The 24,374-nt window shown below is 53.2% G+C and overlaps 1 protein-coding gene, 2 non-coding genes and 1 pseudogene across 8 annotated transcripts; 2 read left to right on the top strand and 2 right to left on the bottom strand.

Moving 5' to 3' along the window:
- LOC119842653 overlaps window positions 1-24,374 on the bottom strand; it is a 1,040,433-nt pseudogene that overhangs the window by 252,450 nt on the left and 763,609 nt on the right.
- Window positions 2,585-2,672, bottom strand: TRNAY-GUA. The gene is given in 2 exon segments: window positions 2,585-2,620; window positions 2,636-2,672. It is a non-coding gene; the product is annotated as a tRNA-Tyr (tRNA).
- TRNAY-GUA lies at window positions 4,114-4,201 on the top strand. The gene is given in 2 exon segments: window positions 4,114-4,150; window positions 4,166-4,201. It is a non-coding gene; the product is annotated as a tRNA-Tyr (tRNA).
- LOC119843283 (zinc finger protein 345-like) lies at window positions 12,452-23,170 on the top strand. 6 transcript variants are annotated; one of them, XM_038372432.1, is made up of 5 exons: window positions 12,452-12,563; window positions 14,441-14,554; window positions 17,087-17,158; window positions 18,513-18,629; window positions 18,968-23,170. In XM_038372432.1, the coding sequence occupies exons 2-5, from the start codon at window positions 14,521-14,523 to the stop codon at window positions 21,247-21,249; spliced, it is 2,505 nt and encodes an 834-aa protein (XP_038228360.1). In that variant the 5' UTR covers window positions 12,452-12,563; window positions 14,441-14,520; the 3' UTR covers window positions 21,250-23,170. The 6 variants fall into 6 exon arrangements, with proteins under 6 accessions (XP_038228360.1, XP_038228365.1, XP_043352590.1 ...); XM_038372437.2 differs by having other exon boundaries at window positions 17,090-17,158; XM_043496655.1 differs by lacking the exon at window positions 12,452-12,563 and adding an exon at window positions 14,981-15,409 and having other exon boundaries at window positions 12,661-14,554.

Consider the following 24,374-nt stretch of genomic DNA (forward strand, 5'->3'; position numbering starts at 1 on the left):
TGCAAAGGTTTTGATCCTGGGGGGGGGGGGGGCGCTGGAAGCCAGGATTCTTGGGTTCAATCCCCAGCTCGGGGAGCGGAGGGGAGGGGAGTGAGGTCTAGTGGGTTAGAGCAGGGGAGGCTGGGAGTCAGGACTCCTGGTTTCTGTGCCCAGCCCCGAGAAGGGAGTGCAATCTAGTGGGATAGATGAGAAACTGAGTCACAGATGCCTAGATGCTTGGTAAACAGTGAGAAGGGGAAGAAGAACCCAAGAATCCTGACTCCCATTTGCCACCATGCTCTAACCACTAGACAAGCTTGCCCCTGCTAGAACTGGGGATAAAACTCTGGAGTCCTGACACCCAGCCCCCCACCAGCTCTAGTCATGAGACCCCCACCAACAGGTAACTGGGAGCTAGGACTCCTGGATTCTGTCCCCAGCACTAAGAAGGGAGTGCAAGCTAGTGGGATAGAACTGGCAGGGGGTTGGGAGTCAGGATTCCTGGGTTCTATCTTTGGCTGCACTGCTAATTCGCTGTGTGACTTTAGGCAAGTGCCGGTGCCTCAGTTTCCCCAGTGAAAAGAGGCTTATCATGATGCTGCCCCGCGTAGTGGGGAAAAAGAAAAAGAGTACTTGTGGCACCTTAGAGACTAACAAATTTATTAGAGCATAAGCTTTCATGAGCTACAGCTCACTTCATCCGATAAAGTGAGCTGTAGCTCACAAAAGCTTATGCTCTAATAAATTTGTTAGTCTCTAAGGTGCCACAAGTCCTCCTTTTCTTTTTGCGAATACAGACTAACACGGCTGCTACTCTGAAACCTGGCGTAGTGGGGAGACGCTGCACTGATCTTGGGGACAGGCTAGGTCTGGCCCAAATGTACAATGACTGTCTGGGGCACAGGTAGGGCAAAGAGCCTGGAGGTCACCACTGTAACTAGTGAAAGGGCCAAGCCTTCAGGCCAGGAAATGCCAAGCTGGGCAAAGAGCTGGGGAGAATCCAGCAAGCTCCAGCCAACCCTGGAGAGGAAGAGACAGATCAAAGCTTGACAGCAAGGTGGAGCTCTTGAAAGGTACCCCATCTCTGCTTGAGGCAGATGCTTGTTAATTACATTCCCCAAGAGGGAGGGGAGTGTTTGCCCCACTGTGCCAAAGGAGAAACTGAGTCACATATGTCTAGCTAGCTAGTTGTTAAACAGTGAGGAGGGGAAGTAGAACCCAAGGATCCTGACGCCCATCATGCTCTCTAACCACTAGACCAGCTTGCCCCTGCTAGAACTGAGGATAGAACCCAGGAGTCCTGACTCCCAGCCCCCACCAGCTCTAGTAATGAGACCCCCACACCCGTGCCAGAGCTGGCGACAGAACCCCGGAGTCCTGACATCCAGGCCTTGCCCCCATGCTACAACCATTGTCTGTTCTTCATAAGCCAATCTTGGGAGACAAATTTTAAATAGGCACAGGCACAGAAAGCTACGTTATTACCGTTATTTTGTTCCTATTAGAGCCAGCTGCTATTTCAATATGGTGATGAATATGTGATTTATGACAGCACTGTTGGGGCCCCATCTGAGATCAGGGCCCCATTGGGCTGGGCACTGCACAGATATACAGGGAGAGACAATCCCTGCCCCAGCTGAGATCAGGGCCCCATTGTGCCAGGCGCTGCACAGACACACAGGGAGAGACAAAAAGAAAAGGAGTACTTGTGGCACCTTAGAGACTAACAAATTTATTAGAGCATAAGCTTTCGTGAGCTACAGGTCACTTCATCGGATGTAGCTCACGAAAGCTTATGCTCTAATAAATTTGTTAGTCTCTAAGGTGCCACAAGTACTCCTTTTCTTTTTGCGAATACAGACTAACACGGCTGCTACTATGAAACAGGGAGAGACAGTCTCCGCCCCGGCTGAGATCAGGGCCCTGTTGTGCCAGGCGCTGCACAGACACACAGGGAGAGACAGTCCCTGCCCCAGCTGAGATCAGGGTCCTGTTGTGCCAGGCGCTGCACAGACACACAATGAGAGACAGTCCCTGCCCCGGCTGAGATCAGGGTCCCGTTGTGCCAGGCGCTGCACAGACACACAGGGAGAGACAGTTGCTGCCCCGGCTGAGATTAGGGCCCCGTTGCGCCGGGCACTGCAGAGACAACAAAGATCTTCCCATCTATAGCGAGCAACTGAAGTTGAGGGAGTGACTTGGAAGGCGTCCAGAAAGCAGGGAGATGTGGGAAGAGAAACACACCCACCCTCCGACAGAGGGGCTATTGCCCTCCGCTGATCCCAACACTCTTAGATGATATCAGGGAGGACTTGTGGCACCTTAGAGACTAACAAATTTATTTGAGCATAAGCTCTAACTAGTATGTATGGTAATACCCATTGTTTCATGTTTTCTGTGTATATAAATCTCCCCACTGTATTTTCCACTGAATGCATCCGATGAAGTGAGCTGTAGCTCACGAAAGCTTACGCTCAAATAAACTTGTTAGTCTCTAAGGTGCCACAAGTACTCCTTTTCTTTTTGCAAATACAGACTAACATGGCTGCTACTCTGAAACCTTAGATGATATCATATTCAAAACACGCAGGAAAAAAAAGTCCCTTCCTTTGAGCCGGAATCGAACCAGCGACCTAAGGATAACTCTGTTAACACTCTACAGTCCTCCGCTCTACCAGCTGAGCTATCGAAGGAATAGGCATAGGGTTTTATGTCACTCTTCTTCATGATGTCTGCCTGTCCTCCTAGGCACTAACTTCTTTTCTCTGCCTGGCTTTTGGTTCCAATCTTGCTCCCCTTCCTCCTCATCTGTCTCTCTTCCTTCCCTCCATCCCTTGCAAGACACAGAAGCAGATGGAGAAGGCTGGCGAAGGAGAAAGACCCACCGAGCTACAGAGGGTGTGATGCTAGGTCTTGGAGCGGCAGGGTGGGGGCAGGAAAGATGGAAGGAGGGAGAGAGAGAGAAAGCAAATGATCACGGTTTTCAAGTACATAAAGGTTGTTACAAGGAGGAGAGAGAAGAATTGTTCTTCTTAACCTCTAAGGCTAGGCCAAGAAGCAATGGGCTTAAATTGCAGCAAGGGAGGTTTAGGTTGGACATTAGGAAAAACTTCCTAAGTGTCAGGGCAGTTAAGCACTGGAATAAATTGCTTAGGGAGGTTGTGGAATCTCCATCATTGGAGGTTTTAAGAGCAGGTTAGACAAACCCCTGTCATGGATGGTCTAGATAATAGTCCCGCCTTGAGCGCAGGGGACTGGACTAGATGACCTCTCGAGGTCCCTTCCAGATGTCCCATGACTGTATATAAAGAACATCTTTCCCAGAGCGAGATGTGGCAAGCATCTTCCTTTCCCATCGAATCCCGTCGAACACACACCCAGCGGCACGCTTTAGAAACGATCCATTTGCAACCTTTCGTCCGCGGACCCCGGTGATGTCTAAGGGCTCTGCGAATGGTTGTCATGACCATACTACTGTGGTGTGTAATCTGCCGCCTGTGGGCTATGTCTAAGATTCCCAAAGGGGTCCCCACCCCTTTATTTGAAACGATTGAGGGGGTCTGCGACGGAAAACGCACACACCGAAAGGATGAACTCAACGGAGAAACAAACTGGGCGCACCGCATCCAATTCCGGCAACTCCACCTCCTGGTGGATGCGCCGCGGGCCACGCAGCAGAGCCAGATTACAAAGCACGGTGGAAAAAGATGTCCGGTCCCTAAGTGGGCGGAAGATGGTGAAAGAGGAGAGTAGGGTGCACAGATGTCCCCATATATCAGGGGCTTTGTCTTATATTTGCAACTATACCCCCCCCACACACACACTGAAAAAAGTGTCCTGATTTTTCACACTTGCTCTCTGGTCACCCTAGAGATGGAAGGACGGAGGAAATAGAGAAAGAGAGGGAAGGGGACAGACCGAATGAGAGAGAGAGAGAGAGAGAGAGAGAGAGAGAAACAGACGGTGACACGCACACCCAGACGCCTCTTCTGATCCGCGGTTTGCTAGGCAGACGGGAGTGAAGGGCTGGGGCTCTCTTACACCTGCAGACGTTGGACCCAGACACACCCTCTCCTGGCCGGCCCTGCCAGGTGTACACACTAAGAGGCGTCATTCATGGCCTCCAGGCAACTCCCTTCAATAGCTCAGCTGGTAGAGCGAAGGACTGTAGGGCGCTGGCAGGATCATCCTTAGGTCGCTGGTTCGATTCCGGCTCGAAGGAGAGCAGGCTCCTGTTTTGCCGGAGGGGATTTGCGGGCTGAAGCTGCTGCAGGGAGAAGGGGGGGAGGACGGGGGGGGGGTTGGAGACAAGCACACGCAGAGCAATAGGTGCCCCGCGTCGCAGCCAGAGCAACGCAGGCGCAGACGCTGGCAGAGAGGTGGCAACACACCCGGTCTCGCTGCCACAGACACCACTAGACACACACCGAGACAGCAACACGCATTGGCACACGGAGGTGGCAATACTCACACACACACGAGCAACGCATATGCTGAGGAATGCATGCACTGACACACAGAGCAATGCACACACTGACACACACGGCAATTTACACACACACTGAGCAACGCACACACTGACACATGCTAAGGAATGCACACACAGCAGTGCACACACCGACACACAGAGCAACGCACACACTGACACATGCTGAGCAATGCACACACCACAGTGCACACACTGACACACAGAGCAACACACAGACCAACACACACAGAGCAATACACATCTTGACACACACACAGCAACGCACACACTGACACACAGAGCAATACACACATTGACAAACACAAGGAGCAACATACAGTGACACACACTGACACACACACAGCAATACACACACAGCAATGCACACACTGAGACACACACAGCAATACACACACAGCAATGCACATGCTGACACACACACTGAAAAACAAACAGAGCAATGCACACACATACAGCTATGCCCACACTGACACACACAGAGACACACACACAGAGCAATGCACACACTGACACACAGAGCATTGCACACACTGACACACACAGGAACACATACACTGACACACACAGAGCAATGCAATACACACACTGACACACACAAAGAGCAATTCACACACAGCGATGCACACATTGACATACAGACAGAGCACCACACACACACACAGAGCAATGCACACACTGACACACACAGAGACACTGACACACACACAGAGCAACTCATGCACTGATGCACACAAAGAGTAATACACTCACTGACACACACACAGAGCAATGCCCACACTGACACACACATACTGACATACACATAGTAATGCAAACACTGACACACATACACACTGATGCACACACTGACACACACACAGCAACACACACATTAACACATACACACTGACACACCCAGAGAGCAACACTGACATTGACACACAAAGAACAACACACCTACTGATACACAGAGCAATGCACACACTGACACACACATGCACTGATACGCACACAGAGCAATGCACACACTGACACACACACAGCAATGCACACACTGACATACATAGAGCAACCCACACACTGACACACACAGACCAACGCATACACTGACACACACACTGATGCGCACACACAGCAACGTATACACTGACAAACACACACACAGAGCAATACACACTGACATACACAGAGAGAGCAGTGCACAAACTGACACACACACAGAGCAATGCACACACTGACAAACACACACAAATAGCAACACACATTGGCACAGAGATGGCAATACGCAGCCATGCTGATGCACACACAAACACACATTTCCACAGAGAGACAGAGCATGCTAGCCACACACACTGGGCACGGATCTGGCAGTACACACTCGAGAAGCAATGCACACACACAGAGTAACGCACAGACATTCTCACTCACACACAGATCTGGCACTGCACATAGACATGCTGGCACAGACACAATGACCCACACGACCATAATACACACACACAGAGAGATCTGCAGTGATTGTGTCAGTGTGTGTGAACATGAGCGTGCAAGACAGCAACACACACACATTTGCTGATATAGATAGAGCCAGTGCCCCCTAGAAGGGAAAGGCCCCCATCCCATCTCCCTCCCCCCCAGCCAGCCAGTTGCCCGGCTCTGGGGCCAGAACAGAGCCAGCGCCCACTAGAGGGGAAAGCCGCTCCCCGCGACCCAACCCTGTCGTTCCTCGTTAGCAACATCCAGCGCCAGGCATCCAGCGGGGATGTTGTAACACGCTAGGCGGTGCCAGGGCCGATTTCGTAATCAGTCCTGGAGCGTGACGAAGGTCGCGGGAGCGTCTGGTCCAGGACGTTGCATCCGGACAATGCCAGCTCCCCAGCGTTCCTAGAATTCTTCCTCCCAACCGACCGGTGGGGCAGGGCCAGGAAAAACATGCAGAGCGGCTTTCAGACGTGACCAGCCCGGGCCAACCAGTTTAGAGGGGGCCCCCGCCTGGGACAGGTCCCCACCCCTCTTTGCCCTGCTCTGGGGAGATTCCCCCCACCTCCCCATGATCTGACATCCTGATATTATTAGGACCATCCCAATATTAGGGGCTTTGTCTTATATACACAACTATACCCCCTCCCCCCAAGTGTCCCAATTTGTCACATTTGCTATCTGGTCTGTTCACCCTCCCCTTGCCCCCCGCCATCTGCAGCTGTACACCCAGTTTGCATCATGGAGCTACCCCAAGACTGATCCCATCTCAGTGAAGTAGTACAGTGACAAATCAGACTCCGCCCTGAGACCAAGGCCCCCTGGCTAGCTCCCCGCTCCAGAAGGGGTGCACAGCCTTCCCCTGGCTTGCCTGTTTGCCATCAGGATGGGAGTCGCATGAGCAATGCCAGGTCATACCTGAGAGCAGGGTCATGGTTGCTGAAGAGCAGGTTGAAAATGGGGGTGGGGAGAAGGGGGGGCAGTTTGACACACAGGAGGGAAATGCCTGATTTCATTGAAATGTCAAAATTGCAAACCCAAATGCCAACCGTTGTTCAACTTTCCGGCAACTGAAAAAAAAATATTTGTTTTGGCTGAAAAGTTGTGGGTTTTGTTGTTGGTGGTGTTGGTTTTTTGGGGGGGAGGGTTAATTTGTTTGGTTTTGTGTGTGATGAAAACAAAAGGTTTGGGGGCTGCTGATTTCAGCCAAAGTCTGTGCAGCATTTAGCCCAATGGGGACCCCAATCTCGGTTGGGGTCTGTGCAGTGCTGAGCCCAATGGGGACCCTGATCTCAGTCAGGGTCTGGGCAGTGCTGAACCCAATGGGGGCCCCGATCTCAGTCGGGTCTGGGCAGTGCTGAGACCAACGGGGGTCCCCATCTCGGTCAGGGTCCATGCAATGCCCAGCCCAACGGCAACCCCGATCTTGGTCAGGGTCCATGGAGTGCCCTGAGGATAGAACCCTGAGTCCTGACTCCCAACCCCCCAACCACTAGACCCCACTCCCCACACGTAGCCCGGTCCAAGCGCTACTGTAACACACATATCACTAGACCAGTAGGTGGACTGTGGGCCAAATCCAGACCCGTCAGATGCTTTAGAACGGGCGGCAAACTGTTTTTATTTAGTCTTACTACCATTTTTATTGTTATTTTTTGTATTATTTTCTCTGGAGCCTGGCTCTTGCCTGGACCTTGACCAAAACATTTGGACCTTGACAAAAAATAATGGACTATCCATGCACTGGACCCTAAATGCTGAAGGTAAGTAAATTACCCCAAGCCTCTTTCTAACAATAGCAGGCCTGGGGTCATCTGGAATCATTCCCACTTGAGCATCAGGTGGTTTTTATTCTCTTCAGCCCCCCTTCCCCGCCCAGCACCATCTTCCATAAAGGAACCGGAAAGATGGGCCCGACAGACCGGGACAGCCCTGGGTGCGATCAAGGGGCCGCATCTCCAGCTTGGGACTGCACATCCATCCTGGCTTCGCGTCCCGGGCTGCCAGGTGTCCCACGCCCCAGACGCTCATGCGGTTCAGGGAGCAATTATGCTGATTAATAATAACACCTTGCGCTGCTACGGGACCTTTTAATCTTGGGATCGCCCATAGTTTTACAAATGCTCATTAAGCCAATTAGCACGGTGCAGCCTTACCAGGAAGGAAAGGGCTCAGGATGGGGAAACTGAGATGTTAATTGAATGACAGCTTTGAGAATATGACCCAGGAGTCCTGCCTCCTACCCCAGCCCCGCTCTAACCCACTAGACTCTACTCCGTGCCCAGAGCTAGATATAGAGCTGAGGAGTCCTGGCTCCCAGCCCTGCCCCCTGCTCCAACCAGTAGATCCCACTCCCCTCCCAGAGCTGGAGCTAGAACCCTACTCAAGATTTCTTTGTTTATACATCCTAGGTTCGCATTACCCCTTTTGGCCATAGTGTCGCACTGGGAGCTTGTGTTCAACTGGTTATCCACCACGACCTGCTTCCCAGGTTCGAGTCCCCCATCCTGTAAGTACGGCCTGCATCCCTGTTTCTAGATGTTTACATTTAGCTATATTAAAATATACATTGTTTCAGAGTAGCAGCCATGTTAGTCTGTATTCGCAAAAAGAAAAGGAGTACTTGTGGCACCTTAGAGACTAACAAATTTATTTGAGCATAAGCTTTCGTGAGCTACAGCTCACTTCATCGGATGCATGTACATTGTTTGCTTGGGCCCAGTCTACCAAATCACTCCATATCAGTGACCGGTCCTCTTCATTATTTACCACACCCCCAATGTTTGTGTCATTTGTAATCCTGATCCATGATGATTTTATGTTTTCTTCCAGCTCATTGATAAAAGTCTTAAATTAGAGTAGGCCTAAGAACCAATCCCAGCAGAACCCCATTGGAAACACCCCCGCACGATGATCATTCCGTTTACAGTTAGTTTGGGGAATGTGGGTTCAATTCCTGCTTCGTCATATATGACCTTAGGCAAGTCACTTAAGCCTCTCTGTGTTTCACTTCTGGATAATGGTACTGCCCGACTTCCCAGGGGTGCTCAGATAGCAGGAAAAGGGGGTACGTCAGAGACCTGGAGAATGGGGCAGCACTATGTTGTATAATGGGACAAAGGCCTCGCATCTCTCAGTGCCTCATAGAACAGCTCCACGAACGATTTCCCTCACTCGGGGAGTCGCAGAGGATAGGCCAGAACATCTGGGTACCTCTCCACTTCGCTGACCCTGGCCCAGATGTTATTCACCAGGTACCAGGCCTCGCCATTCCTGTTGGAGTAATGGTTCAATGCCAGGCCAAGTTTTCTGACATACTTCCGAACGATTCTGTAGGTAGAGGAGGGAGAAATGGAGGTGGGGTGGGGGGTGGGGTGGGTTCAACAGACAGAATTTCCAGTGTAAGACATTGTCAAAAACACACTTATGCTGCATCCCTCTCCGCTAGTGATGGCTACACATACAGGATAACGACCTATTACTACTACCACCTAACGGAGACCAGCCTTTAGCCGGAGTGGCAGAGGTCGGTGCCGCATTGCTAACGATCATAGGTTCAAGCACGCTGTGGGATTTCTTATAAAAGGAATCTCTCATACGCTGATCAGAGCTCATCAGAACTGACCCAAATCCAGAGCCCAACTTGGGTGGTGGTTGGGGGGAGGGGAGGGGGAGATTTCCATCCCAATTTCTTCCCAAATTCCTTCATCTCTGTGATTCACTGTGACTACTTGTGAAAGCGGCACCCCCTAGTGGCTGCAGTGCATAATGCAATAGAAGGGGCTGGCTAATGAATAAAGCTGGGTGGGAGTCCAATTTACCGTTTCAGGGGAGATGCCGTGAATTTGAAATTTGTTGCTGTTCTGAAATGAACACAAACAAAATATTTTCAACATTTCCTGCCAAATGGAAAAATTGTTTCAGGCAAATAAAAACATTCTGTTCATTTATATTATTAATTAAATTAAATTATAATTATATTATATTACATTAACATAAGAACGGCCACACTGGGTCAGACCAAAGGTCCATCTAGCCCAGTGTCCTGTCTTCCTGCTTCAGAGGGAATGAACAGAACAGGGACTCATCAAGTGATCCTTCCCCTGTCGTCCATTCCCAGTTTATGGCAAACAGTGGCTAGGGACGCCATCCCTGCCCATCCTGGCTAATAGCCATTGATGGACCTATCCTCCATGACCTTATTTAGTTCTTTTTTCTAACCCTGTTATAGTCTTGGCCATCACAACATCCTCTGGCAAAGAGTTCCACAGGTTGACTGTGCGTTGTGTGAAGAAATACTTCCTTTTGTTTGTTTTAAACCTGTTTTAAAACACAGGACCTTGACAAATGGGAGAATTGGCTTGAAATCAGCAAGATGAAATTCAATAAAGACAAGGGCAAAATGCTTAGGAAGGAAAAATCAAATGCACCGCTACAAAGTGGGGACTAACTGGCTAGGCAGCTGGACGGCTGACAAGGCCTGGGGGTTCTAGTCGATCGCACATTGCATATGAGCCAACAATGTGACGGCAGCTGTGAGGAAAGCTAATATCGTACTGGGGTGTATTAACAGGAGTGTCGTACGTAAGACACAGGAGGTCGTTGTCCTGCTCTGCTCCGCATTTGGGAGGCCTCAGCTGAAATCTGGTGTCCAGTTCTGGGCACCGTGCTTTAAGAAAGATGTGGGCAAATTGGAGAGGATCCAGATGAGATCAACAAACAGGATCAGAGGTTTAGAAAACCTGACCTAGAAGGAAAGGTTAAAAAAAACTTGGGTGTTTTTACAGCCTTCCAGTGCAGAGGTTCTCAACCTTTTCCCTTCTGGCTTCGCGTTCAGCCCGGGTGGTGGGGCTCAGGGCCCCGGGCTTCAGCCCTGTGGCAGGGTCAGATTCACCTTTTGTGGGCCCGGTGCCAAATATGGGCTCCCCTGGGAGCAATGGAGCTGGCGCGGAGAGAGAACGAGGGGCCAGCCGGTAGCAATGGGGCATGGCATGGTGGGGGCATCCCTGCTCCGCCCAGCCCAGCCCAGTGCGAGGGCAAACTGGCAGTTGCCAGATGCATAGTGGCCTGCCCGGCTCTGTGCTGCCAGTGTGCCCCTTGCCCTTGCAGGTGGGCCCATGCTGTGCCACACATTCCCCCCTCCCCATAACACCCCCCCGACTTCCTATGGCCAGAGCCCCCCCAACCCAATATGCCCAGCGCCCCCCTCACACCCTCTCACAAATGCACAGCACCTTGCACAACACCACTCCTGTCCAGTGCCCCCCTGCCCACAGTGGCCTCACCGCAACTATCCAGCACCCCACACAGAACCCCCACTCCCTAGTGCCCTGACACACATAGATCTTCCCTGCCCCCTCACAGCCCAGCACCACCCCCCAGTCTCCCCCAAGCCCCACATCTCCAGCCCCTGCCTCCCGGCCACACTCACCGACCCTGCTGGGAGGCAACTGTGGGCAGGGGGGCACTCCCAACACAGTGGGCCCAGCCAAGCCCCCCTCACTGCCCCCCCAAACTGCCCAAGACTGGCCAGGCTTCTGCACCAGTCCCTGGCAGCTCAGCTCTGGGGAGACAGGGCGGGCCCCAAAGGTGGTGGGAAGCAGAGACTGCCCGGAGTTGGAGGTGCACTGGGGTCCAGCCAGGGGGCAGAGAGGAGCTGGCGGGTGGGCCCAGGGAGTGGAGCCCTTGGCGGGGCCAGCCGAGAGGAGCAAGTGGGGGGCGGGCGGGGCGCCAGCGGGTTGGTGGGGTCTCGGGGCACAATGCAAGCAGAGCAGGCCGGGACCCCTTCTGAGCATGGGCCCGACTTCATGGCGCCATTGTGAACCCAGCACTGGCCCCAGGCAGTGGGGTTCCTGCTTCCTGCCTTGGGCCCCAGCGAGTCTAATGCCGGCCCTGCTTGGTGGCCCCCCTGAAACCTGCTCACAGCCCCCCAAGGGGGCCCCAGACCCCTGGTTGAGAACTATTCCAACATATTCAGGCCTGACTTCTCCCGGCCCTGCGTTTCTCTGACGCTATAAGCTCCGAGCGAGCCCTAGCGTGCGTCTCCCCTCTTCCCGTTCGGGGGGAGGCGGGACCCTCTGGGCGGGCGGAGAAGCCCTCGGACGAAGCCCCGAAGCGGGCGCAAAGCTTTGCCGGCGTGGCGCAGCGCTTGGCTCTCCCTTCGCCGCGACCCCAGCGGGGAGCGACTGCCCTTTCCCCCGATTGCTCTCCGCATCGAAGGGGACCCCGACCGATGGGGCCGCGGCCCCGGGGGGAGGCTGGGGTGTAGGGTGGGCCCAATCCTTCCAGGATGGCCCTGGAGCCGCCGGGAATGAAAGGGTCGTGTCTCGCCAAGGATCATGTCCTGTGGGGAAAGCTCCTCCAGGAACTGGGCTCCTGCCTGGCTCGCGGCTCTGTCCCCGGGGATGGGGAGCCTGGGGATGGGGGGGTCCCCCCCTTGGCTGTCCCCACTAGAGGGCTCTGGTTATTGCAAGAGCTGATGCGCTTCTTCCTTGTACTCGCTGCTTCCTCCGGGGGTTGAGTTTCCTGGGCGAGACGGATGCAGCTGCAGTTCCGGGAGCCTGCCGGGGGCTGAGCCGCTGCTGACCGGTGTGTGTGGGGGGGAGCCCTCCATCCAAGCCCCCTGCGCGCCCTGCAGGTGATGGGGAGACCTGGGGGGGGAAGCGCTGGGGCCGGCGGCAGCAAACCCGCCCAGGAATCAGAGGCCAAATCTCCCAGGCAGAGGGGGAAGAAGACAGCAAAGCTGGGGGGGGGGGAGGCAGAAAAAAAAAGAGAGGGCGGAGTCAGAAGGGGGGCAAGATACTCCCCGTCGCCCGCCCCCCAAATCTGCCCCGTTCCATTGGCATTACCCTGGACAGATTGACTTTCCTGGGGACAAGCTGAAGAGCTGAGAGAGGAAAAGCCAGTTCCTGCCCCCAGCCCAATCTAGGGGATGGGGGGGGGGGGGAGGATGCACTGCTTTGTGGGGGACGATGATGGGGAAAATCCCCCAGAACCGCCCCTTTGATTCGGCCCTTTTCTAGCATTTGCCTCGGAGACACTGTTCCTTGGCATGGGGTCCCCGGTGGGTTTCGTCCGGCTGGGAGGGGCCGGGTCTGCGCTGGAAGAAAGCGACCCGGCGTTGGGGTCTTAAAAACGTCCAGCAAGGAACAGACAAGGAATTGCCAGGCTGAGCCGGAGCAGGGGCCTTTGTGGTGGCACCAGCCACTCCAGAAAACCGCCTAGCGCAGTGGGTGCTCGACCCTTTTCCTCATTTGCAGATCCCTAAAAAATTTCAAATGCATGTGTGGATCCCTTTGGAAATCTTAGATGTGGTCTGCAGAGCACAGATTGAGAACCAGTGGCCTATGGTAACGACAACCTTTCGCGGACCCCTTAGACATAGTCTGTGGAGCCCCAGGGATCTGCGGACCACTGGCTGAGAACCACTGGCCTACCAGACAATGGTGGACTCAGGTGCCTCCCTAACACTCTTAGCCAGGGGTTAGTGCAAGTCCTGAAGGATTCGGGGTTAGATCCCATCCCAACCACCGGCTTATGTCGGTCATCCTTCCACACTGTATAAAAATACGCCTATAGTATAACGAGGATTGAAGTCTGGACAGCTGGATCTGACGGCATAAACCTAAAGACCCAGCTTCCGTAGCTCATAATCGGTGGCCGACACAGTGAAACCAGTAAGGGGGATGGGGCAAAGTCACCAGTCGTTAGCCTGCAATATATATTGTTTGAGGCGTTGGCTGTTGCACAGTGCAGTCACCAGAGGGAGACAAAAACACACATGGTGTTAGCTTTGGGAACAGAGGCATTGGCTGTTGCACCGTGCAGCCACTAGATGGAGATAAAAACTTATGTGGTATTAGCCTTGGGTACACTGAGGCACTGGCTGTTGCACGGTGCAGCCACTAGAGGGAGACAGAAACCCCACCGTGTGTTCTCCTGGGTTAGACGTCCCAGAGTGGGAGGATGGGAACAGAGTAGTTCCAAAAAAATTTCCAAGAGAACATTTTCCCACTGGAAAATGCCATTTCTTCGACATCAAAACATTCTGCGGGAACTTGTCGATTTCTGCAGAAATTTCATTTCGGAACGACTGTTTTTTTCCCCACGTTTCTTCTGTTTTCTGTTCCATTATAAAGCACAATAGAACATACCATTTTAAAAAGCCCAAATCAAAATGAAACATTTCAGTTTTATTGAAATAAGACATTTTGGTTGCCCCGACAGAAGGCGATTTTTGTTTTGTTTTTTTTAAACAGGATATTTGGACATTTTTCTCCTTGCGGAATGAAAGCCGAATTTCAAAATCCCAGGATTTCCCTTGAAACGGAAATTCTGGTGCCCATCCAGCTCGAGTTGGGACGGAGCCCTAGTCCCCCCCAAAACGGGGGAATTGCTGATTTCAGGAACCGCCACCACATTCCAGAGCAGAGCAGCCAGCCTGCCACCCTGAGCTGGTGGGATTTTCCAGGGAGCAGCTTGTACTGAGTGGGGGGTGCTTCTTTTTTCCCCCAGGAGCTGGTAGCTTTCTATGAGGAGTCTGTGCCTCTCTGCAGGGTGCAGCGGGCTGGCGGAGAGCCCTCCGCAGGGACACCATGCAGGAGAATTATGAGACGCTGATATCTCTGGGTAAGGATTCACTCTCCCTCGCTTAGTGGTTTGTCTGATAGGCCTGAAGGACCGTGAGCGCCTTGGATTTTTGCAGGGAGAAGATCAGCCCCTAGAGATCTCATAAGAGACAGAGAGAGAGAGACCGTTTTCCACACCACACACCCCTCTTCTCCCTGAGGGACATTCAGAAACAACCAAGTTGCTAACCTCCCCAGAGACTTCAGTGGGGGCAGAAGGGCTGTAGGTACTTGTGCTTCACAGTGGCTAGCAGGTTTGCACCTCTGGCTAGCAAGTATCTGCTCAGTTTTCCCCTGCCCTGCCTCCTTACAGATTTCCCCTTGTCTCTGCACCTGGAGAATCCAAGCCAGAGATCTTTCCCCTGCAGAGTTCTTTTAGGGTGCATCTACACTGCGCATTAAGCCCGGGCTCTGACTCTAGTGTCAGCCCAAGCCCCTCTTCCGTCTGCACACAAATCATTCCGACTCGGGTCAGTGAGCATGCAGGACCGAGGACCCTACTTAGATGGGTGAGAGGCCGAGTCCCACTGTGGCCCGAGTCCAAGCCCTGTCGTTTTGCAGCGTGGACACAGCTCAAGCTGTAGACCTGAGTGCAGTGTGGACGTGTTGCCCCGGCTGTGAGATCCGGGGTTAGCAATTGTAAGCCCAGATTTACAATGCAGTGCAGACATTCAAGCGCCGACTTGGAAACACCATGTTCAGAAGCCAGGATCCAGACTGACGGTGTGATGTGGATATGCCGTGAAATCTTGCTGTTTGAGCAAGTTTAGTGCAGTGGTGAGGGTCTTCATGTTGGGTGGGGGAAACCAGCCTTCGATTCCCTGCTCTGCCATGCACTGTGTGTGCGTGATCTTGGGTAAGTCACTTAGGGAACATCTACATGGCCAATGACAGCCCGCCCTCGTCCTTACACTTCAGAGCCGAAGCTCCGACCTGAACATCTACATGCTATTTTCAGCGCCGGAGTGGCGTCTGTCAGCTTGGGCTCTGGGACTCACTGCTGCGGACTGGTGCTTGCAGTGTAGACGCACCCTTAGTGTTTCTGGACCTCAGGTTCTGGTCTGTAACACGGGGATAACAGCTCTGCCCCATATTTAGGGCCCTACCAAATTCACAGCCATGAAAAATGCGTCGGGGACCATGAAATCTGAACTTCTGTGTGCTTTTACTCTATGCTATTGGGTAAAAGCATACAAAAGTATACAACGTTTCTCAAACTGGGGGTCCCAACCCAAAAGGCTATTGTAGGGGGGCGTCACGGTGTTGCCACCCTTCCTTCTGTGCTGCCTTCAGAGCTGAGCACCCAGCCAACAGCTGCTGCTCCCCGGCCGCCCAGCTCTGAAAGCAGCACAGAAGGAAGGGTGGCAACACCGTGACCCCCCTACGATAGATTTGCAACCCCCTTTTGGGTCGGGACCCCCAGTTTGAGAAATGCTGAGTCTTAAGGGCTTTGGGCATTTCAATTTTGCCATTTTTAAATACATGTTCATGTTTTGTTACAGCACCGTGAAATTTAAGATTTAAATATCTGAAACCGTGACATGCAAGATTTTTAAAATGTTATGGCCATGAAATTTACGCAAATGGGCCATGAATTTGGCAGAACCCTACCTATATAGAGGACAATATGTTATAGACAGGATTTGATTGCTGTCGGTGAATGTCGGAAAACATCAATTTCATCGCACATGCACAAAGCAAGGAAAAAATATTTCATAAGAACATAAGAATGCCCGTACTGGGTCAGACCAAAGGTCCATTTAGCCCAGTAACCTGTCTTCGCACAGTGGCCAATGCCAGGTGCCCCAGAGGGAATGAACAGAACAGGTCATCATCAAATAATCCATCCCCTGTCACCCATTCCCAGCTTATGGCAAACAGAGGATTTCCAGTGATAATCATCAAAATTCACAGCTGGACAAAGCAAGGAAAATGCTGCTGGAGAACTTAGTAGAGTTTGGTTTAAGGCAATTTACTTTGTAGATTCCTCGGCCAGATGGGACCACTGTAAACATTTAGTCTGACCTCCTGTCTAATACAGGCCAGAGAATTCCCCGAAATAATTCCTAGAGCAAGATCTGATGTGAGGTTGACCATTTGTGTGTTAACCATTATAAAACTTTAACTTTCTGAATCGCAGCGTCTACTGTCATTAGAGAATTATTGTCGGGGGTCACCCCCCATAATTTCCCACAACCGTGAGCACTGAAATTGGTGATAATTTTTAAAAATGCTTAAAAATAAACCTGGATGTTCTCCATCAAAATGATACCAAAATAAAAATTGAATTCTCCCAAAGCCTAATTAGAGACTGAAAGGAGCTCAGATGCTGTGGCAATAGGGAGCCACGGAAGAGAGATCTGAAGTCCTTGGAAAGTCAGCAGTCATGCAGCAGACCCTGCACTGTTGATCTATCTTCTTTCGCCTTGCGCTGCTTTTGCTAAGGGAGGGGGAGCTGGGCTGGTGGTTGTCCCAGGCAAGACCGTCCTGGCCTGCGGTGCATCTAATCGTCGTCTCATCCGTTTCCTGTTAGCAGAAGAGATGGCCATCAGCATGCCGCGGATCACCGCAATGGCCGAATCCCACCGCAGGGAGCTGGTGTCGGGTAAGTCCCTGCAAGTCAGAGGCAATGAGAGATTTGCAAAAGTCGTTAATGACTTAGGAGGGTGGGGACCCCAATTTGAGCCACCTCTCAAGGAGGCCTGAAAGCCCCGAGCAGAGCTGGATTAAATGTCTCAGATTAACCTTTTTGTGGAGGAAAACTACAGCGGCAGTGACCCCGAAGCGTTGTGCGAATTGGTGCCTGTTGAGGTTAAAAAAAAAACTCTAAAAAAAATTCTGGAAAATTGAAGCGTTTTGACTTTTTCCCCGAACTAAACCGTTCAATTTTCCGCTTCGAGAGGACATTTTGTTTCAAACGTCTCCTTTTCCTTAAGTGAACAAACGAGCCAGCAAAACCGTTCCAGAACGGTCAAAATCCAAACACAAGGGTTGGCGTTTTGTCTAAAGGAAATGTTGCGTTTGACCCCAAATGAATGGGGTTTTTACCTTTTTGGTTTCCCCAAAATTCAAAAAAAAAAAAAAAGTGAATCATTTTTGGTTCGACCCGAAACAATGTTTTCCCCCCTCAATTTCTTTGGAACAGCCGTGTTAGTCTGTATTCGCAAAAAGAAAAGGAGTACTTGTGGCACCTTTTTTTTTTTTTCCCACCAAATGCATCCAGTGAAGTGAGCTGTAGCTCACGAAAGCTTATGCTCTAATAAATTTGTTAGTCTCTAAGGTGCCACAAGTACTCCTTTTCTTTTTGGAACAGCCGGTGAACCAAAACATCTGTATTCACCCAGCTGCCCTCTGCCCACCCAGGTCCCTTTAAGGGATGTCTGGTTGTGGTTGTCCCAGTAATAGAATGACCAGTGGCTCTTGCTACTTAAAGCCAACGGGATTTTGTACTTGATCTGTTGGCTGAGGGGCTTCCATGGGGAAGGCATTCGCCCAGCTGAATAATTCAGCCTGGAATTTCCAAAAAATCCTGACGGATTCCTGTGTCCAGATCCCACGGGATTTGGGCCCACAATGATATTCTGCCGTCTTGGGCTTTGAAAGGGAGGTAGGGAAAAGATACTGGATTTGTATCATTTTCCCTTTGCATCTTTCTGATCCGTCTACCTAGGTCAAGGTGTCAAATGCATGTCGTGGAGATGGTCCAATCCCCTTCTAATCATGGACCATGTGCTGGAGTCAATCCATGTCTCTCACTGCATCTCTGTGCAGCGCCTAGCACGATGGGGCCCTGATCTCAGCTGGGGCAGGGACTGTCTCTCCCTGTGTGTCTGTGCAGCACCCAGCACAACGGGGCCCTGATCTCAGTTAGAGCCTCTATGTACTACTGTAAAACAATCAACCCAGCCTGATTAGTATCCCATCCAACCTTAATCTGTCCTCTTCTCTCCTCCTGCCAGCGGGATTTCCAATTTCTAAACCTGACCTGCTCTCCTGGATGGAACGAGGGGAAGAACCATGGGTCCCAGATCTCCAGGCCTCTGAGGACAGGGAGATCCCGAGAAGTAGCAGCCCAGGTGAGCAGGAGTAAAGCCAAGGAAAAAACCACATATGAGTGAAATACTTAGACTGTGAGCTTTTGGGGGCAGGGACTGTCTCTCCCTGTGTGTCTGGGCAGCGCCTGGCACAACGGGGCCCTGATCTCAGCTGGGGCAGGGACTGTCTCTCGCTGCGTGTCTGTGCAGCGCCCGGCACAAAGGGGTCCTGATCTCAGCTGGGGCAGGAACTGTCTCTCGCTGCATGTCTGTGCAGCGCCCGGCACAACGGGGCCCTGATCTCACTCAGTTTCTCTAGGTTCTGCAGTTGGGAGACCCTCCTCCCTCGTGACTCACATCTGGATTCTCTTTCCCTGTAGGCGAAGGGTCAGCGAGCGAAGAGGAAGAGGAAGAGCAGGAGCAGCCACCGGGATCTCTTGGGAAAACAGAGCTGCAGGGGACATCCCCGGACAAAGAGGAGGTGGAGAATCCCAGCCCGGGGCCGGATGGGAAGCTCCAGAACTTGGAGGGGAAGAATCAGGACAAACCTGCAGGCCAGACGGTAGTCCTCAAGCAGTCACCGGCTCCCGCGGGGGTGGACAAGGCATTTCGCTGCGCCGAGTGCGGGAAGACCTTCAGCCAGCGGTCCAACCTGATCCGGCACCAGCGCCTCCACACCACAGACAAGCCCCACAAGTGTCCCGAGTGCGAGAAGAGCTTCAGCGAGCCAGCGGCGCTGGCCCGGCACCAGAAGTCCCACGCGGCTGGGAAGCCCTTCCAGTGTGGGGACTGCGGGAAGGGCTTTAACTGGAGCTCCCACCTGGAGCGGCACCGGCGCATCCACACCGGCGAGCGGCCCTACGAGTGTGAGGACTGCGGGAAAGGCTTCAGCGTCAGCTCCCACCTGGAGCGGCACCGGCGCGTCCACACCGGCGAGCGGCCCTATAAATGCGAGGAGTGTGGCAAGCGCTTCACCGTCAGCTCCACCCTGACCCAGCACCGCCGGGTCCATGCCGCCGACAAGCCTCACCGGTGCCAGGACTGCGGTAAAGCCTTCGGGCTGGGCGCTGCCCTCCTGGCCCACCAGCGGAAGCACCGTGGGGAGAAACCTTTCCAATGCCCCGAGTGCGGTAAAGCCTTCAGCTTCACCTCCCACCTGGAGCGGCACCGGCGCGTCCACACCGGGGAGCGGCCCTTCCAGTGCGACGACTGCGGGAAGAGCTTCAGCCGCAGCTCCCACCTCTACCGGCACCGGCGCGTCCACACCGGGGAGAAGCCACGGAAATGCGCCGATTGTGGGAAGAGCTACCACCTCAGCGCCGCCACCGTGGCCCAGCTCCAGGCCGCGCCTGCCAGCAGCGGGAGGGATCCCACCAAGTGTGCCGACTGCGGGCGCCGGCGCCTGCCGCCGCCGGTCACTGTGCCAGAGCCCACCCCGGCACCTTTGGGCTGCGCAAATAAGCCCCACAAGTGCCCCGAGTGCGGGAAGGGCTTCGGACAGAGCTCCTCGCTGGTGAAGCACCAGCGGATTCACACCGGCGAGCGGCCGTTCCAGTGTGGTGAATGTGGCAAACGCTTCGGCTGGTGCTCAGCCCTCATCAAGCACCGGCGCATCCATACCGGGGAGCGGCCATACCGCTGCGGTGACTGCGGGAAGGCTTTCAGTGTCAGCTCCCACCTCGACCGGCACCAACGTGTCCACGCCGGCGACAAGCCACACCGTTGCCCTGAGTGTGGGAAAGGCTATGGCGAGCCGGCAGCGCTGGCCAAGCACCAGAAATCCCACGCCGCCGGGAAGCCCTTCCAGTGTGGGGACTGTGGGAAGGGCTTCGCTTGGAGCTCCCACCTGGAGCGGCACCGGCGCATCCACACCGGGGAGCGGCCCTACGAGTGCGGGGACTGCGGGAAAGGGTTCAGCGTCAGCTCCCACCTGGAGCGGCACCGGCGCGTCCACACTGGCGAGCGACCCTACAAATGCGACGAGTGCGGCAAGGCCTTTGCCGTCAGCTCCACCCTGGCCCAACACCAGAGGGTCCACTCCGGCGGCCGGCCCCACCGCTGCAAGGACTGCGGGAAGCGGTTCGCGGCGGGGGCCCAGCTGCTGGCCCACCAGCGGGCCCACCGGGGCGAAAAGCCCTACCCCTGTGGTGTCTGCGGCAAGAGCTTCGGCTTCATCTCCCACCTGGAGCGGCACCGGCGCGTCCACACCGGCGAGAAGCCGTACAAGTGCCCCGATTGCGGCAAGGCCTTCAGCCGCAGCTCCCACCGCAACCGCCACCAGCGCGCCCATGCCGCCACCGCCCAACACCTGCCCTTTAAGGGAGGGGGCGGGGCTGAGGTGGAGAAAGGCTCCGCCCCCTCTGTCCCGACCAAACCACAGAGAGGCCCTGCCACTGCCACTGAGGCTGCCCTCTCCCTCCTGCCAACCTGGTGGGGGGAAGGGGAGAGAAGGAGCAGCCAGCCCCCGGCCTGGGCGGAGGACGCCACAGCAGCAACCGTGCCCTTCCCCCACACTGCCGGGGGGCTGCGGGGATGGGGCATGAAAGCCTTCCATGAAAGCCCGGACGTGGCTCCCACCCCATGGCGGCTGGGGGATGGCAGCTCAGGCTGGGCGTCCGCCCTGCCCCAGGAGGCCTGGCCTCAGCTGCCGCCCACTTCCTAACCAGCCTCCTGTCCTTCTCCGGAGCTGTTTAGCGGGGCCAGTGGCTCCCCGCCCCCTTCCCAAAATGGGGGACGGGCAGCAGGCCCTCCTCTCTAAACTGGCAGGCCCCCAGGAAGGGGACAGACAGTGGGTGCTCCTGGCAGCTGTTGGGCGCTAACCCAGCCAGCCCACAGGGCAGGGAGACAGCCTAACCAACGAGAGGTGGTCTCCCGCCACGCACGCACCCACCCACTCCCTGTCCCATGGCCACCACTGGCCTGAGGCTGTGTCACCCCAGAGAGCACCAGGCTCACCCCCGGATCCCATGCCTGAGGGGGATGGGAACCAGAGCCAGAGGGGAGGAGGTCACTTGAGTATCGGGGAGGCGTGGGGTGAGAATTAGCAGGGGAGGGGGGTGAATTAAGCACCTGGAGCACAAAGGAAGAGGTGAGGACGAGGTGCTGGGAGGGGGCTGGATTGTGTGTTTGGGAGGTAGGGTTGCCACCAGTCTGGTTTTCACCCAGACAGTCTGGCTTTTGGCTTGTGCGTCTGGGTGCCACTTGACAGGCCGTGATGTCCGTTTTTTTTAATGGTGGGGGGAAGAGGCGGAGCAGGGGTGTGGGACATCAAGGAAAGAGATGGAGAAGTGGGCGGGGCCTTGGGGGATGAGGCGGAGAAAGGGGAGGGGCTTCGGGGGAAGAGGCGAAGAAGGGGGCAGGACCTGGGGGAAGAGGCAGAGAAGGGGGCGGGGCCCTGAGGAAGAAGCGGAGCAAGGGGTGGGGCTTCAGGGGTCCAGTTACCAGCCATTAGAAAGGTGGTCAACTTATTTGTGGGCTGGCAGAGGTGCAGACTTGTATTTGGGGAACTGGGTGGGGATGGTTAATGAGGGGTGCAGGCGACTGGGGTGCTAGCAGGGCCAAGGAGAGCCTGCCTCTGACTGAGCATTGTGGGAAGGAAGAATCTCATCTCCACACTCTGTTGAACATCACATTCATATTGCTCCCGTAGGTGTCACATTTATACCATTCCCCATCTACCAGGCCCCCCCCAACCTGAGTGCCCCTTTTATATGATTCCCCAACCGCCTCCCAGCCTGAGTTGTACATTTATACCGTTCCCCAATAGCCCCTGGCAGTGGCACATTTGTACCGTTAGGTGAGTGATCATTCACATTTCTGATTCAGGGGACGTTTCACAGGAGGCTCCAGGATTTTTGCTGGCACCAACACTGACAATCGAGCATAGGAGGCAGAGACCCCCATGGGGGAAGGAAGTGAGACCCCGATCCCATTACCAACATGAGATAGAGTCAGGAGTGAAAGGAGGAGAGGTAGGGAGGCTGGATCTGGGACACGTCCAGGTTTGCTCTTTGGAAGTCAGTGTCTGAGCACTTGTTGCACGAGTGAGAAGCCAGAAATATTTGGAGCGGCCTCCACTGAAGCCACAGGCAGAAAGGCCTGACAGCCCAGCTGTTGTCCAGGTGGGGACAACAGAGACCCTGTCTGTCACACTCACCTCCACAGGTACAGTCACACCAAGGTGCTAGAACTGGGACTGGAGACAGACTGCTGGAACCTGTCCCCTGTCTGGGAGAGCGGCTGCCAGCAGAGAAGGAGTTAACATTACAATATCCTGTAACTGTAACAACTGATTCCTTACCTCTCATTAAACCCAGATCCTGGGATTTCCTGGGGCTGGGTCATTTGCTTTTAGAACTGGATTCATTTGTCTGTGTGTTTGCTTGTCCTTCCTTTTAACTTAGTAAGGCTCTTTATTGTTTGGGGTGATGGGACCTAGGATCAGCCATGGACTCTGATATCTTTCCCCTGTAAATGCAGCCCGCCTGTATCGGGATCAGTGCATTCGGCGTGGGCAGAGGGTTCTTTAATTTTATTGCTTGTTTTTCACTAGCTGTAATAAAGTAGCACTTAAGTTTCCAACATTCCCAGAGTCCGGAGTCCTCTGTTCTGCAAAAACTCGAGTTACAATGGGCCTTACATGGGGTGCAGGAGTCTCCCAAAAAGTCAAGACTTTATACTTAGATTGTAAGCTCCTTGAGGCAGGGACAGTCTGGTCTGTGTTTTGTACAGCACCTGGCACAGCAGGGTCATGGTCCGTGACTGAGGTTCACAGGCACTGTAATAATATAAATAATCAATGGCTGTATTAATTTGATTTCAGTTAGAGAATGAGAAAAGTTTCATATGGAAAAACAAATCCTCAAATGAGTTAAGGTTCTATTTTTTTCCTCCTTTTGGACATTCTGGGGCCAGAGTTAAGGTTTTTCTTTTCTCCCCTTTGGAGTTACTAAGATCAGAGTTAATTTTTCTCCTGCCGAGGTCAGGGTTAAGGTGGCTTGCTAGTTTCAACATGCAATATGCAATATTTGATTTGAGTGACTCTCTGAGCCATGTAGATATTTCACTATTTAGCTGCTCTTCTTTTCATCCTTCCATGCCATTGTTTTAAATCTCTAGGGTTTTAATTGGCTGCCAAGGGTTTTTTTGTTTGTTTTTTTGTTTTTTTACAGGAAGGAGCAACTTTAACTTGATGTTAACTCAGATTTTTGATTCTTGATGAGAATAAAATGTCATCGTAGGGTATCAAACTAAGACATCAAGTATAGATGTGAGATGTGTAAATCTATACCTGTATGTATTCTCCTACAAATAAATACAGATTCATAGCTTCTCTGGCCAGAAGGAGCTATTGTGATAATCTAATCTGACCTCCTTTTATACCACAGGCCAGAGTATTCTCCCAGAATAATTCCTAGAGTTTATTTGGTAGAGTAATTTAGGGGATTAATTTTGGGTACCTTACACTCTTTTCCTACCAATGCCCTCAATAAAGATGAAGCGACTCAGCAAATAAGGTTACCTGTATTTCGTGTAGGTTTGCTGGGTGTGAGCTGTAGCTCACGAAAGCTTATGCTCTAATAAATTTGTTAGTCTCTAAGGTGCCACAAGTACTCCTTTTCTTTTTGCGAATACAGACTAACACGGCTGCTACTCTGAAACCTGGGTGGTAAGGGGAAACTGAACAGACCCAGGTTTGTTTATTCTGGGAGCAGAGCAAGAGAAGTTTGTGAGCAGATGAGAGGACTGAAAAGGGAACTAATATTGGGCTAAAGCCGCAAGGCTGGG

The sequence above is a fragment of the Dermochelys coriacea genome, chromosome 14 (assembly GCF_009764565.3).
Source record: "Dermochelys coriacea isolate rDerCor1 chromosome 14, rDerCor1.pri.v4, whole genome shotgun sequence".
Lineage (NCBI taxonomy): Eukaryota > Metazoa > Chordata > Testudines > Dermochelyidae > Dermochelys > Dermochelys coriacea.